The sequence below is a fragment of the Camelina sativa genome, chromosome 6 (genome assembly GCF_030686135.1).
Source record: "Camelina sativa cultivar CO46 ecotype springtype chromosome 6, ASM3068613v1".
Lineage (NCBI taxonomy): Eukaryota > Viridiplantae > Streptophyta > Magnoliopsida > Brassicales > Brassicaceae > Camelina > Camelina sativa.
In genome coordinates, this window is record NC_141885.1 from 2,752,927 (window position 1) to 2,769,562 (window position 16,636).

General features: G+C 34.4%; 2 protein-coding genes and 1 pseudogene across 2 annotated transcripts; 1 reads left to right on the forward strand and 2 right to left on the reverse strand.

Annotated features, from left to right (window-relative positions):
- Window positions 1-36: 36 nt before the first annotated feature.
- LOC104793888 (uncharacterized) lies at window positions 37-3,353 on the reverse strand. Its single transcript, XM_087455958.1, has 2 exons — window positions 1,535-3,353; window positions 37-740 (listed from the first exon to the last, which is right to left on the reverse strand). The coding sequence occupies exons 1-2, from the start codon at window positions 3,126-3,128 to the stop codon at window positions 37-39; spliced, it is 2,298 nt and encodes a 765-aa protein (XP_087312084.1). The 5' UTR covers window positions 3,129-3,353.
- A 7,295-nt stretch (window positions 3,354-10,648) lies between these two features.
- Window positions 10,649-11,187, reverse strand: LOC104790210 (protein NIM1-INTERACTING 2 pseudogene; annotated as a pseudogene).
- Window positions 11,188-14,156: 2,969 nt separating this feature from the next.
- Window positions 14,157-16,226, forward strand: LOC104790211 (ethylene-responsive transcription factor ERF119). Its single transcript, XM_087455760.1, has 2 exons — window positions 14,157-14,593; window positions 14,703-16,226. The coding sequence occupies exon 2, from the start codon at window positions 14,833-14,835 to the stop codon at window positions 15,859-15,861; it is 1,029 nt and encodes a 342-aa protein (XP_087311886.1). The 5' UTR covers window positions 14,157-14,593; window positions 14,703-14,832; the 3' UTR covers window positions 15,862-16,226.
- The last annotated feature ends 410 nt before the right edge of the window (window positions 16,227-16,636 follow it).

Consider the following 16,636-nt stretch of genomic DNA (forward strand, 5'->3'; position numbering starts at 1 on the left):
TAGGTGCGAGGGAGAGAACCATTTTAACTGTTGCCATTATGCAACCGGAGAATAAGTTTCAGTGAAATCAACTCCCTCTCGTTGAGTATATCCTTTAGCTACTAGTCTTGCCTTGTATCGTTCTACACTTCCATCAGCATGATACTTGATCGTAAACACCCATTTACAACCTACAAGAACCTTACCAGGAGGTAGATCACCAACAGTCCAAGTTTCAGTCCTTATAAAAGCACCAATCTCCTTCCCTAATGCATCAACCCATACCTTGTCCAGCCGCACTTCTGAATATCGAGTTGGTATGTTCGACTTTGTAATGATATCAATGAAAGCACAGAAATGTTGAGATAGATATGAATAAGAAATATAGTTTTCAAGTGGATAAGGAGAAGTCTTTTGTGGTGTATGTATAGTAAGAGTATTATTATTATAACAATGAAAATCCTGCAAATGGGAAGGCAGTTTTCTCTGTCGGGTTGGTTTAAGTTCGAAAGGAACAGAAACCATGGATGATGTCTCATCATGATGGTGAGGAGCATCAGAAGATGATTGCACTCGAGGCAATGGATCATCAGTGATTTGTGCAGGGAGAGTAATATGAGGAAAGAAAGTCTTTGCATCATCCGAGATAGTGGATGATGCAAAAGGAAAGATATCCTCATAAAAAATGACATGTCTAGAAATTGAAACTGAGTATGTCTCTATATCTAATAGCTTGTAACCTTTATAACCTAAGGAATATCCTAAAAATATACATGCTTTAGCTCTAGGTTCAGACTTAGTCCTAGATTTGGGAGAGGTAGAACAGTAACAAAGACATCCAAAAGCCTTAAGACTATGATAATCTGGAATATTAGAGGTTAAACGTTCATAAGGTGTCTTATTACCTAAAATTGGAGAAGGTAATCTATTGATCAGAAAAACAGTCGTGAGAACACAATCACACCAGTACTCTATAGGAACTCCTGATTGAAACATAAGGGCCCTAGCTACATTCAAAAATGCTGATGTTTTCTTTCTACAACCGAATTTTGTTCAGGTGTCTCAGGGCATGAATGAAAAGCTTTAATTCCATTTGGAGAATATAAATCAGTAAATTTCAATTCATTTGCATTATCAGACCTCACAGAACAAACTTTAGAATTGTATTGAGTTTCAACCAATTTAAGAAAACAAGGAAGCACATGCAAGACATCAGATTTTTGTTTTAACATGTATAACCAGGTAGCACGACTGAAATCATCAACGATTGTAAAAAAATATCGATAACCATCAACAGTTGGAACTGAAAACGGACCCCAATTATCAATGTGGATCAATTCAAAAGGTTTTTCTTTCATATTATTCAAAGATTTAAAAGGTAAATGTTTTTGCTTAGACAAATGACAAAAATGACAATGAGTTTTGTTTTTATTTATTTTAGACTTAGGTAACAACAGAATTTCAGATAGAGTTTCTATTTTAGCTATAGACGGATGTCCTAATCTTTTGTGCCATACATCAGAGTTATTAGTAGAAATAGAGCAAACTGACTTACCTTGAGATGCAGAACAAGACATATTAACCAGCGATTTATCTTGACTCAAAACATATAGATTTGCGACTTGACTACCTTTCCCAATCATTAGGTCCTGAGTAAGAGCTTGTATTATGCATTCATCAGAAGTAAAGCTCACTTTAGATTTCAAAGATTTAGTGACAACACTAACACTCAATAAATTGAATTTAAACTCAGATATATGCAACACATTATGCAAGGCCAATAAATCCGTAAGTTGAATGTAGCCAGTACCCTCTATCTTGACTGTTTGACCATTCAGTAACCTAACAAAGGTTTTATCTAAAGATCTATAATCTCTATAAAGACCCCTTTCATGTATAACATGGTGATTAGCTCCTGAATCTATGACCCAAACTCTAAAAGACAACTCAGTTTCATGAGGTATAGAAGAAGTTAACATGTCATAGAAAGTAAGATCATATAAAGAAAGAAATGTACCAGATATCTGTGAGATAGTTGGTACGGAGGCAGAAGTCGAAGCTATGGCTTTCTCTGGGCATGAACTGACGCATGAAGACTGAAGTTTGGTGCTCAAATAAGAGATCATCTGTTGAAGATGTTCCTTTGACATATCCTCATTGATATTCTCCTTAGATTGATCTTTGACTTCCTCTATCTGACCAGTACTAGCAAGGTTTGTGCTTCCCACATAATTGTTCTTCTTTGCACGTGGATGTCCCGGAGGATACCCATGGATTTTGTAACACTTATCCGCGGTATGTCCAATACGGGAGCAATGTGAACACTTAGGCTTTTGAAAATTTCTTTGAGCTAGCAAAATCGAATTCTGATCCGGGATCATAGCTTGAGACTGGAAAGCAGTGGGGTTTGAGATTGGTCTTGAAGTCACCCCTACTACTCTCTGACTCTCATCTTGATCTAATATATTGTAGATCTCATTCAATCCTGGTCGAGGCTTCATGTTCAATATCTGACTCCTGATATTACTAAAATCATCACTTAACCCCATAAGAAACTGGATGATTCGACTTGTTTCAGCTTCTTCAAGTAACTCTTTGACTTGGTCACAATCACATCTCTTCACTGTTCTTGACTTTGTGTTTTCTAGTTGTTCCCACAATGTCTTCTTCTTCATGAAGTAGCTCGATAAATCAAGTTGACCTTGCCTAAGAGTCATCAACGCCTGTTCAAGCTGATACCTCCTTGGTAGATTGTTCACTTTGAATCTCGTGAACAAATCATTCCACATCTCAACAGCATCTTGATAATACAATATACTATCGTAGATCTCCTTACTCACAACGTTTAGGATCCATGATTTCACCATGCTATTGCATATACTCCAGATCTTGAAATCGTAATCATTCTCGCTTGGCCTAGGTAAAGATCCATCGATGAAACTAAGCTTGATTTTAGCGTCTAGACTAAACCTCATCGCTATAGACCAGCTATTGTAATTCGTTCCATCAAGAGTGTGTGCGACAATCATTAAACCTGGATGATCAGAAGATTGAAGGCTTAGTGAACTATCGGAAGCTTCAGATGACCTCGATGTAGTTCCATGACCTCCATATCCATCCGATCTAAGAGAACGTTGCTGTTTCGCCATTTCAACCTCTGGATCTGCAACAACAGTAGATCCACGAGTGATCCTCACCGCAGATGCTTCAATCTCAGGTGTTTAGCTTCGATTTCTCAATTTCCCCCCCTTCTTCACCATTTTCGCAAAAAATCAAAGAAACGGAAATAAATCCGATGATGATAAAAGCGTTTTTCCGGCGAGATAATGAGGAATTTGAAGAAGGCGATGTTGAAATCACAGAGAATTGCGGAAGAAAAGCTCTGCTACCATAATAAAGTTGTAGAGTAAAGAGAAATGTAGAATAGTTTTCTTCTCTATCATTCTATAACAAACTTTACAAGATATGTTATATACATCGATTTATAGTAAACCGGACTAAACTAAACCGGAAGAAAGAATTACAATTAAATAAGTAAACCGGCTCAACCGATTCACTCCTAATATAACTCTAGATGCAAAGCTGTGAAGCCATCACCATGTTACTCTAGAGCTGTTTTTCTTTTTTCTTAAACTCAGTCTGTTAACTTTATGTAATGTTTTAGCCAAGTTTTATTCAATACGTTTAGGTGAAATTAGTATAAGATGATTTCCTTGACCTTTTGAGTTTTGACCCAAAAACAAAAAAATGGCTTCCCTGACCAAAAAAAAAGAGGTGATTGTCAGTGAAAAAATTAAGATAGAGCATTCAATGATCGTTTGTTAAAATAGATAGTAAATCACTAAACCTACCTAATAAATTGTCACCTAATCCAATTATCTAACAAAGACCAACCCTATTACGTACGACTCTACTTCGTTTTCATCGCTCCATTCAATTGTTTTACGTTTCTTTAACCAAAATATATGTCAACAATAGAAAACTATCTCCAAACTAAGGAAGATTATAGATTTTTTGTTTTTCTAATTAATACGTCTTGCTTGACTAGCAAAATAAGTCTTCAACTACTAAACTATTGTGATTAGACTTTCATTGTGTGTCTTAGAAAGATTTAGAAATTTTTAGCATATGTATAAAACAAAAGGAAAACATGTTAATCTGCTTTAATCATATCATATCGTGTTTTATAGTTCTATTATCCTATCATCCACTTTTGACTTATTCAATTAACTTTTAAGTTTCATTACAAAGAGAGGAAATAAAACGATATCACGTCACCTTAAAATGGATGGTTGTGATTAGATTCACAACTTGCACACACCAAAGAAAACTCAAAACTCATTTTCCTCTTGTGCGAAGTTTCTGTCCAACTTCATCTGTCAGTCTACGCATACATGGTCCACAACTTCAATATCACTATGCATTTTTTTTTTAGTATTTTCCTTTGGTATATATATCTTTATTAACAGAGATGTTATTGGAGAATATAATAATAAGATGACTCGACTTTGAGATCAGCAAAATATTGATGGTGTATGTGAATTTCTATTTTCAAAACTGATTCAATCAGCGAAGAATTTGTTTAATTTTTTGAAAAATATTACAACTGCCATGTAGACCTATTGTAATTACTGAATTAAAATAAAGTATTTTTGTCCCATACGAACAAGAAAAACATTGAAATTATCAAATGATTTTTCAATTGAATGAGAAAAAATTGGAAGATCATAGGATGTATCCAATCTAAATAATTTAAAAATATTATAAGAGGCCTACTATTTTATAGTTCACATATATTAAATAAATTCAATAACTTGTAAAAGGGTTTAAAGGATATAGTTTGTTTTTTGATATAAAGTTTATGATTTTATGTTTGTTTTAATACATAGTATGCAATATTGAAGTTATTATGATTTATAATAATTTATATACTAGGTGATAATCCGTGTTATAGCACGGACAAAAATGTTTATTATATTTTTAAATTCTTAATACTGAGTTACATCTATGTTAGTTATTTTGTATTTTATAGTTATTTTATATTGATTGTATAATTTACATGAGTATTCATTTTGGAACCCGAAACTCTTCTATTCATATCTAATTACTCCTGTTCTCAAAAGAAGGGTTTTCTTTTGAGGTTTTTCTTTTGTGTTAGTAATGAGAATTTTCAATCCTGATTTAATGTTTACACGGGACATCGCTACATATAGCTAGCCACGAGAGAAAACAGGTCTAGGCAAATATAACCCAACAGTTGAGAGTGACTGACCTTGGCTTTTGTTGATAGTCATTGCAAAAGTAACGGTTATCGGAAATTGTCTACATCTCATTTTGAAAGGCATGCATGAATCTGATAGTGTTAATACCATCCTTGGTAAAAGAACAATTTTGCCAACTCTCAAAAACTATCTTATTGTCTTCAAAAGTACCAAAGTTTTCAAAGTACCCGTTTCAAATTAGTTGATTACATATCGCATAGTCAACCTTTTAAATATAATATATATGTGTATAGGCAATACAATACACAAAAACTCATCAACCACTGAGACTTTTAATGTCTTCGAAGTACTATCTCGGGATACAACACATTGTGATATTTTTTTATGTAAAAATGGTTTAGAAATTAAAAGATCAATTAGATGCTGTTAGAATTTTCTATTAAAATTAGTTGGCCACTATTTGGGTGTTTTGTCAATATTTTGGTTTATAAGTGAATATCGCAACACGTGTCGAGGATAATTAAATTTGAAAATATATATTTTTTTTGCAATTCATCAATAATAACCAAACAGAGCCCGTGTTTTTTTCACGTGTATACTAAACTATTAAAAATATTTTTCACAGTTTGCTTAAGGTGTTACCCAAATATCATATTTGAGTTTGGAAACAGATTTTATGTCCATAACTTTACTATTTTAAATAATTTCCCATTAGACAATATTTTTTTAAAAAGTTTGGCTAAAAAATGTAGACGAAGTACATAAAATCTTTGTTTGAATATTTAATTTATATATAGTTAGTAGATCATAATTCTTAAAAACTCTCAAAATATTTTTAAAAATACACAAACTCTCAAAATATTTTTAAAAACACACAAACTCTCAAAATACCCATCTTAAAGCAGTTTTTTACATGTCATATAGTCTCGTCCTATCCCGCTCTGTCCATTTCTCACTGCCAAAAATTTTGTGTCCCATAACCGTTCTTTTTGAAATAATTACTTTTTAGACAATATTTATTAAAAAAATTTGGTTAAAAAATTCTCAAAATTTTCAAAAATATACAAAATTCTCAAAATACTTGTCTCAAAGTAATTCGTTATTGTCATATTTCTTTTTTAATATGAATTTGTTAATTGAAAAATTTAAGATTTATTTTAGGAATATTTATATTTTATATTTAAATGTTGAAACTATCCATATCTATAATAAAATATCTGGTTGAAAGATATCTAAATAATGTTTGCTAGTCAAAAGAATGATCTTTGGATTGAATCGGTTACTGGTATGGAGGATATTGCTTCAAAATATTTTGCGAAACTTTTTAAGCACTCTGATGTGAGGGGCGTTTCACATATGGTCCAGGAAGTTCATCCATTAATCACATAATGCATGAATAGGGCTTTGATAAGGGAAATCACAGAATCTGAAGTCCGCAGAGTTTTGTTTGCTATGCATCCCGAGAAAACTCCAGGACCTGATGGACTGACAGCTTTGATTTTCCAAAGGTTTTGGCTTTCTCTAAAAGGAGATTTGGTGGCGTTGGTAAAAGATTTCTTTCGTACAAATCAGTTTGATCTGCGATTAAATGAAACAAATATTTGCCTGATCCCTAAGACTGAAAGGCCTCAAAGGATGACGGAGTTTAGGCCGATTAGTCTCTGCAATGTGAGTTATAAAATTATCTCTAAAGTCTTGTGCTTCCGGCTTAAGCGAATTCTTCCATCACTTGTTTCAGAAACACAATCGGCGTTTGTTTCTGGCCGTTTAATCACGGATAATATCTTTATTTCTCAGGAAATGTTTCATGGTTTGAATACAAATCCTCGCTATAAATCAGAGTTTCTGGCTTTCAAGACGAATATGAGCAAAGCCTACGACCGGGTAGAATGGGATTTCCTAGAAGCAATAATGATTAAGTTGGGGTTTGATAGAAAATGGATCTCATGGATTATGTGGTGTGTTTCCTCAGTTTCATATCAAGTCCTTCTTAACGGACAGCCTCGGGGTTCTATTAAGCCTCAAAGGGGTTTACGTCAGGGGGATCCTTTGTCTCCTTACTTGTTTATAATTTGCACGGAGGTTTTAATCGCCAATATTAAAGGCTGAACGAGAGAATAGAATCTCAGGTATCAAGTTAGCTCGGGAGTGTCCCACTATTTCACACTTGTTGTTTGCAGATGATAGTTTGTTCTTCTGTAAAGCAGAGGCGGCTGAATGCACTACGGCTATGGAAATTATAGGAGACTATGGGAAAGCATTGAGACAAGAGGTTAATCTGGAAAAATCCTCCATCATGTTTGGCAAGAAAGTCCCGCCTGATATACAGACTCAACTAAAATTTGTAATGGGTATCTCAAAAGAAGGTGGCATGGGTTCATATTTGGGTATTCCAGAAAATCTTCAGGGTTCGAGGACCAAGGTCTTCAGCTATGTCAATGAGCGTTTGGATGATCGAGTAAATGGTTGGTCTGCAAAGTATTTATTGAAAGGTGGTAAGGAAGTTATGATTAAATCGGTAGTGTTGGCTCTTCCAGCTCATGTGATGTCTTGTTACAAATTACCGCAAGAGCTAACGTCTAAATTAACGAGTGCTATCTCAAATTTTTGGTGGAAATCTAATGATAAGGCACATAGTATGCATTGGGTGGCCTGGGATAAAGTCTGTAAGGATAAGTGTGATGGAGGATTGGGTTTCCGCACTTTGGAACAATTTAATGACGCAATGTTGGCTAAGCAGTATTGGCGGTTAATTCATTATCTGAATTCCCTGATGGCTCGGGTTCAGAGAGGCAGATATTTTCGGAACAAACATCCTTTACAGGCCAAGAAGCCATATTCTCCTTCTTTTGCTTGGAGAAGTATTTACTCTACAAAGGGTTTGGTCGAACACGGATCCAGATGGGCGATAGGCTCGGGCTGCCAGGTTTCGGTATGGCGAGATCCTTGGATACCGGATTCTCAGCCAAGACCAGCTAATGGTCAAGGGAGATTACTACATCCCAATCTGATGGTTAATCATTTAATAAACCCAGTTACTAAGGAGTGGCATATGCCAATCCTGGAAGAGTTTATGAACCCGAAGGATATACAGATTATTCAATCTATGGAGGTCAGTAAAGTCTTTAAACCCGATAGATTGATCTGGCACTATACTAAGTCATGAACATATTCGGTCAAATCGGGTTATCGGCTCGCACGTGAATTAATTAAAGAGGTTGAATATGGGCCGACGTGTACGGCCCTTAGGGCACATGCATGGAAACTTGAGATTCCCACAAAGGTCCAACATTTTTTCTGGCAGGTTGCCTCCGGTTCCCTCCCTGTGATGGTACGTCTTGCTCAGCGGGGTGTACGGTGTGATACTTTATGCAAACGCTGTGGTTCGGAGGTGGAGACCATAAATCATGCACTTTTTGAGTGCTCTCATTCGCGGTGGATTTGGGATTTATTTCCGGGTGACATATGTTCTGGGGACTTTCCTTATGGCTCGATCTACTCGAATCTAGATTTCCTATTCTGGCGAGCGCCATCCCAGTTGAACGTTTCGGATATAAGCCTTCGCTTACCATGGCTTGTCTGGTCAATTTGGAAGCACAAGAATAAAAAAAGTTTTCCAAGGACTTACGGCAGAACCTATTGACGTTATCAATCAGGCAGCCAATGATAGAGTGTTATGGGAAGAGGCCAAGTCTTCTTATTCGGACTCCATAGAGCCTTTGCCTGTGGAGGTTCGGGTTCCTTCTCCTTGGTGTCAGGTCGATGGATCTTGGAAGGCCTCTGATCTTTTAGTGGGTCTGGACTGGTGGTTTTGTAACAGTGAGGATATCACTCTGCTATTAGGAGCACGAAGTCTGCGACGTAGTCCTTCCCCCTACATTCGGAGGTACAGGCGTTGAATCTGTTACGCGTTCAACTTTTGTTAAGTAGGGAAATATTAGTAACAGTTTACTAAAAAATGCGTGAATCTGTTACGCGTGAATTTTCAGGAAGATATCTAAACATGAATGATAAAACAACTAATCATGTAATCAGTTATATTCGGGATTTTAAAATTATACATTCCTATATTTTTGTAAGAAACTCAGATCTCAAGATCAAATTTAAAGGTAACATTATGGGAATATGGTAATTTAAATATTTAAATTATATTTGGAAGCATACATGGAAACTATAATATTCATGTTTTGAAAGCATACATGGCAAGTGCTATATTTGATCTGTGTAATCCGCTTATTTGTGGAAATAAGTTTTCCTCACAAATTCCCAAAAAAAATTGTAGTGGGATTACTATTGGAAACAACAAAAATTGTACCTAAGGCGCATCGAACTTGGCACCTTCCAAAATTTTTGAGCTTCATTGGACCAATATGCTATTAAAATTTTATCGTCAAGATACACAATGTATTGGTTTTATTTATTATTTAGACATGAAAAAGCCATTTTAAAAGATCCGACCCGAGATCCGCGTGTTTATCCGTTTAGGATATGAATAAAATTTCGTTTTTACTCTTAATGAAGATATATTATTTGGTCATAACTCCAATGGCATACCCTTGTAATTTCTTACAAAACAAAGGTTTATTAGTTAAAAGACTTTACAAATAGTAGGGATTTTTAATAACCTAGTAGGCTAGTAGTGGTGATTATTTTTGCTAAGTGTTTGGGCTAAAATAAGGGTACAGTAGAATCTCTATAAATTAATAAGGTTGGGGCCATGAAATTTTATTAATTTATAGAGTTTTTAATTTATGAAGAAGAGTTTTTATCAGAAATTCAGAGTTTAGAAGAAATTGCTGCTACTATTTTTCAAGGTGATGATGAAGTTGAAGAATATATGACGATACCTTTAGAACTAGTTACACATAATGAAGCAATTATCGCATTAATAATTCAGTACAATTTATTAATTTATAAAGGTTATTAATTTATCTGAGTATTAATTTATAGAGGTTGTATGTATATTAAATTGGCCTAATATCTTATTAGCCTGACTTTTTCTTAAGGCCCATTATTTCTGGATTCTTTTGGGAGCTCTATGGGAAATAAAAAAAAACATTAAAATTGGTAAAACTTATGTCGTAAAATAAAGTAAAATATAAATTCATAATCCTATAGTACTGAAACAATATAACGGCGTATATTAAATTATTAATAGCACAAGAAATGGACCACAGTGCAACAATTTTACTATTAAAACAAAGACTTCTTATTAGATGGCAACATTTATGATTTATGTATATCACCAAAAGCTAATACAAAATGAATAATATTAGTTAGTTAGTAATATAAAGTTGTTGTATTAACTTGATTATGGGAAACATTATTCTCAAATCATTTGTATGATTTTGCATAATTGAATCTAAACTTTATGCATTATGTAACGAATCATTGTATAACCTTTATTTTTTTTTTTAGGAATTTTTTTGACCAATATAAGTCGTAGATTTTGAAACAAAAGATTTATTAATTAAATGCAAGAATTCACCATGTAATTTGAGACAAAAAAAATCATATTTAAGATAATTAGTAATACATTAGAATTTAATTATTGGACGTAAAGTAGAAGGACTACAAGGCAAAGTAACGCCGTCTGGTTCCGGTTTACAGTTCAGATCCAAATCCAAACCCAGTGACCCGACCCGATTGATCCCATCACGAACGCCGTTACTACTCTGACTCCGTTTCCTCTTCTTAGACGGTAGTAACCCTCGCTCATCATCATAATCATCACCGCCGTTAACTTTCGCAGCCGTTCGGGCCGCCACGTGTACTCTCCGTAATATCTTGAAAAACTCATCAACCTCTTCCTCCGTCACCGTCCGTACGACTTCAGATTTGCCGTTATCTTCTTCTTCTTCTTCTCGCCTCCGTTCATCTTTCATCATCACCGAACTCTTTTTTGTTTTTGCCAAACAAGAAAACGTCGACGGCGTCGTTTTAGGCTTTAGACAATGTTTTTGCTCATAATACTTTGGGATAATACAATTGGAACTCTCTTTTATAGATGCGTCGGTGTGGGATTTGAACGGTCGATATTGTCAGCCGAAACAATATATGGACGGTTGAGATTATTGATGATGAATGACGTCATCGGAGATACGTTTAAGCGAAAGTTTTATGACGTCACGGTTTGATTTGACTTTTGGAAGTCATTTGTATATTTTTAACATTTAAACACAGACTAAACAAAAAAAATTAAGGAAGACCAAGAAGAAGAAGTTGTGAGTTGTGTGATCATGGTTAACGTGGAGAAGATTTTCTTGCAAATATTTATTTTCTTAGTTTTTTTTTATATAAAATATTACCACTATCATATTTAAAATAACTTGGAATAATATATAAGTTACTAATTGATATTGGTGTTTGAACTTTTCAAAATTTTCAGCTAATCTAATACTAGTTGTTGACAACAAAAATTTGAAAAAAAAAACTTTTTTAAATTAAGTCGTACTGTTTTTTATTTTATTTTATTTAAGGAATAAATTGGTTAATATTATTAGCTGATGTTTTGGTTTCTTTACTAAGTTCGACACACCAAGAAAACGTCAACAAAGGACTTGTTTTGAAATAACTAAAGCTTGATGAAATAGTCTACGATCGAGCTGAGCTGATGGTGAAAGTCGAAGATGACAAGCAAGAGAGCTTACTCTAAAGTTTGACGTATTAAATTTAAAATATATGTTGTCAAATATAATTAACTTAGTAGAAGGGCTCTTTCAAGATATCTGACTAATGTAAAAACATGAAATTAGACTGATCAAAAGTATTTAATTGACAGCAAGGATGAATAAAGGACATATATATATATATATATATATTTAAATAGGAGAAAATCCTAAGAATTATGTAAACTTTAGTTTTCAAGTAATGACGATTTAGCATTTAGCCATTCACAGTATTCTTTTCATAAAACTAATTAATAAAAGAAGAAAATCAGTTAAATACAAAGACCTTCCTCAAACTCCTAAACAACAAAGTGAAGGTTAGAAAAAAAAAATTGTAATTAAGAAACTTACACACACTAAGAGTCTAAGAGTTCAAATTAAATTAGTTAAACAAAGACTTCGAAACGCACAAACTTTAAAGAAAACCTAAACAAAGACCTCACTCGGACAAAAAAAACAAACAAAAAAAGACTTCACACCATAAGATAACAACGGGAAGAGCTTTGGAATATTTAAATATGGGCCCTAAAAGCCTTTTTAGTTAACAAAACAATGAAATTGGGCTTTATAGTAGACCATCTTCAATAGAAAATGATAGAAATGACAACTGAAGAAAATGTATTTTTTCTTTTCCCAAACGTGGGGTCGACGTGGGCGGCTAAGCTGTTTCCAACTTTTTCTTTTCCCATATTCCTCCGACCACTATTTGTCCTGCGCTCTATACACACTTGTGTTTTATTTTTCAACACTCTCTATTTGTCTGACATGTAAAAATGGTAGTAGTATAATAGAATAGATAGATGCTTTATGGTCGTCGATGGCTGATTGAATGTATTAGTCCACATGGTGAAATGTCTACATTTTAAACACCACGTGACACTAATAATACGACACCTGTGTTTGTGTGTGAATGTAAACGATCCTTTAGGTTTCTTTCTACGGAAAAAAAAACTTCGGAATGTAGTTGACCATCCATTTTCTATACACGTCCATTTGTCGACCTTTTTGTTTCTATAACTTATACTAATATATATTGATTTAGAATAGTATCCAGAGAGTATTTACTTGATTACTATTCTTTATTCTTTTGTCAACGACAGTTGAATAAATGTACTCAAAATTAATATGTTGCCTTACATATAAAACGTTTTGTTGGAATCGTAATTACTAAGAGTCATTGTATACCACATACTGTTTAATTTGGTGTAGACGAGACGACAATGCTTTTTCCTACTTGTGCAATTGATTTGCATTGGTCTTTTTTCTTCACGTAGGGTAGGCAAATCACATGCATCCAGGCGTGCGTTCACTGTTTTCTTCTTTTTCTTCTCATATTTCTTACTTCAATTTTCTTCTACAGACAAAAAAGTTTAGTACTACTATGAATGTGGGTGTGGCAGTCACTAGCGATAAAAAAAAAAGGCTGTGAACACGAAAAAAACAAATTTAGAAATCACGAGTTCTTAAATTTTAGTTTTTTTATGAAATTGAAAGATAAGGATACTTTTGATTTTATTTATATTTGTTATTTCAATAATAAAAATGGTTTAAACGTTTTAACGGATTGAATCGTAATGATCAATGAACCTTACGTGGCACAAGAATCACAAATTTTGAAGGTGATATATAAACGAATTTGCAAGTTATTAGAGTGATCAAGTTCATGTTATGTACTTAATTATGTTATTGATCAAATATTGTAACCCCATGTAAAAGATGAATATGTAACTTAACAGTTAACCCAAAAAAAAATAAAGAACATTGACTTAAATGAAAAGTTCTAGCAGGGCCGGCGCAAGTTTTTTATATGCCTGAAGCAGAAAAAGTTTGGACCGACTAACAAAACACAAAAAAAAATTAAGAAAATGCTAAAAAATACAAACACATGGTTCAAACTCGAGAAATTGAGAAGGTAATTGACAGACTTTTACCACTAGACCATTAAAGATTTACTACTATGATGCCCCAAAAACCATAAATAAGCTGCCTAAAGCCCTTGATTTACGAGCTTTAGCTCTGGGCCGGGCCTGAGTTCTAGTATGGGAAAAAAAAATTAATTTGATTGAGTTATTCAAAACAGATTTGAGTTGTGAATTATTCGAATTAAAAGAAGAACAAAAATATAAAACAAAGAATTTAATGCTTTTATGAAATTTTTCTCGAGTAAAGTTGTTATTAAATTTTTATTGAGATTCGTGTTTTAAACAAATCGTTAAAAAGAGAAAGAAAAAAGAAATTTTAACGTCTTTTTATTTATTAAATTCATCGTTTTCTTAAATTTTCTCATGAGTTACTTTTTATTTTATTTTCCGACATAAATTAATAGTTTTGTCTTTGGTAATAGAGAGAGAGAGAGAGAGAAAGGCCAGAAAAAATCTTGGCCATAGATTTATCATCTGTTTGCGATTCGTTTTGATTCTTACTTTATCTTCTTCTATCTATCTTCTCAGTTCTCACTTTTCTTTTTCACTTTTGGGGAAGCTCAAAGTGCTGGGAGGAGTGAGAGAAAAGAGAGAGAGAGAGTGAAGGTTCTTTTGAAGTCGCCGGAGCTCCGACTACTCTTCTCTGTCTTTGTTTCTCCTTCTCTTCTACTGTTCTTTCTTCTTCGTCTTCTTTAACCACTTCATGCTCTGTTTTTGAGTGTTTCTCTAATTCATCAAGCTGTTTCCACCGGCTCTCCTAGTGATCGATTTCATCGATTTCTATGCATTTAAGGCCTAAAAGGTAACTGGGTTTGCCAAAGTTTGTTACTTTTTACGATTTTCATAATTGCTCTGTTCGAATCTTAAGTGGGTTGGTTTGTTTCCTTTTCTTCTTCTGGTTATTGGATCAGGACTTGTTCTGGAGTAAACAATTTTGAAGGACGTTTCTTGTTCTTGTTCTTGAGATTTTGAGGGAGAAATTTTTAGGGTTTTTGAGGGGGGGTTTTGGTTTGAATTTTCGCACACCAAGTGTTTGATATAATGGCTGAACGAAAGAAACGGTCTTCTGTTCAAACCAATAAACCCTACAAAAAACCCATGAAGAAGAAGTCTTTGCAGCTAAATCACCTCCCTGGTTTATCTGAAGATTTGAAGACTATGAGAAAAATCCGTTTCGTTGTGAACGATCCTTACGCTACTGACTACTCATCAAGCGAAGAAGACGAAAGAGCTCAGAGAAGGAAACGTTACGTCTGTGAGATTGACCTTCCTTTCGCTCAAGCCGCTGCTACTCAAGCTGAATCTCAAAGCTCGTTTTGTCAGGAGAGTACTAATAATAATAATGGTGTAACCAGAACCAAAACCAAAACCTCAGCTTGTAGCAAAAAGGTTTTAAGCAGCAAACCCACTAGTGTCTCGAAGCCTGTTGGTGTTAGGCAGAGGAAATGGGGTAAATGGGCTGCTGAGATTAGACATCCAATCACCAAAACAAGAACTTGGTTGGGTACTTACGAGACGCTTGAACAAGCAGCCAGTGCTTATGCTGCTAAGAAGCTAGAGTTTGATGCTTTGGCTGCAGCCACTTCTGCTGCTTCCTCTAATAATGTGTCTGAGAATGCTCTGTCGGATTCGAATATGTCTGGTTCTCTGATCTCAGCCACAGGGTCTAATGTTGAAGCTGTGTCAAGCAATAATCTTGACAAGAAGCTACTTGATTCGACCATTGATCCAGAAGCTGGTGAATCGAAGAAAGCGAGTTTTGGTTTTGATTTCGCGGATCTGCAGATTCCTGAAATGGGTTGCTTCATTGATGAGTCATTGATCCCTAATGCGTGTGAGCTTGATTTTCTCTTGACAGAAGAGAACAACCAACTGTTAGATGATTACTGCGGGATAGATGATCTGGACATCATTGGTCTTGAGTGTGATGGTCCAAGCGAGCTTCCAGACTATGATTTCTCAGACGTGGAGATCGATCTTGGTCTTATAGGAAACACCATTGACAAGTTTGTCTTCGTTGATCACATTGCAACAACTACTACCACCCCTCTTAATATCGCGTGCCCATAAGTTTTGCAGCTAGGTGTTACTATTAGCTATAGGGGCAAAGTAAAAAAAGCTCTTTGTTACTCGGTTTTGTCGTTAAGTTATTACAGTATAGCAGAGGCTGTTGATCTCAGGGGAAGCAAAAAACCCCTTACAGATAGAAACAGATGCAGTTTTGTGTGTTTTGGTGTTACTAAAGAAAGTTTTGTTGACATATAGGTTTTTTTGATGTTGTGGATAAGATAGAGAGTGGTGAGAACGAAATTGTAATCTCAGGTGAAAAGCCTTTTAGATGTAATCTATTTCGTAAGCTCTCTCGATCTTTGTAAGTTTTGCCTATTGAGAGTTATTGATACATATATATATGTGAAAAACTACTTTGTTGTTTACTGCTACATGCATAGATGGTTTCTTCTTAAGATGATATAAACTGAAGTGGTTGTCTAATAAGTGAAATGTAAAGCCTTGTGTTAGGGTTTAGGCTTATCCTCTTTTGAATTATATCAGTAAAGTTTTTTAAAAAGTTCGACATAAGAAGACAAGTGCATATGGTCCAAAGTATATGTGAACAATAGAGAGGTTAATGGGTTTGGTTGATGGTAACAGTAGCACCAATGATCACCTCTCTAATTGCGTTGGTTCTTTTATCATTTTAAATATAACATTTATTTGTTATTATCTTGTTTTCTTTAAAGCAAACCTTTGCGTATATTACAAGTCTTGCCAAAATTTTCAACTACTTTCATCTTCTTTAATATATAGATTATAATTTGAACTGTTTTTAGTCAATTCAGTTCTT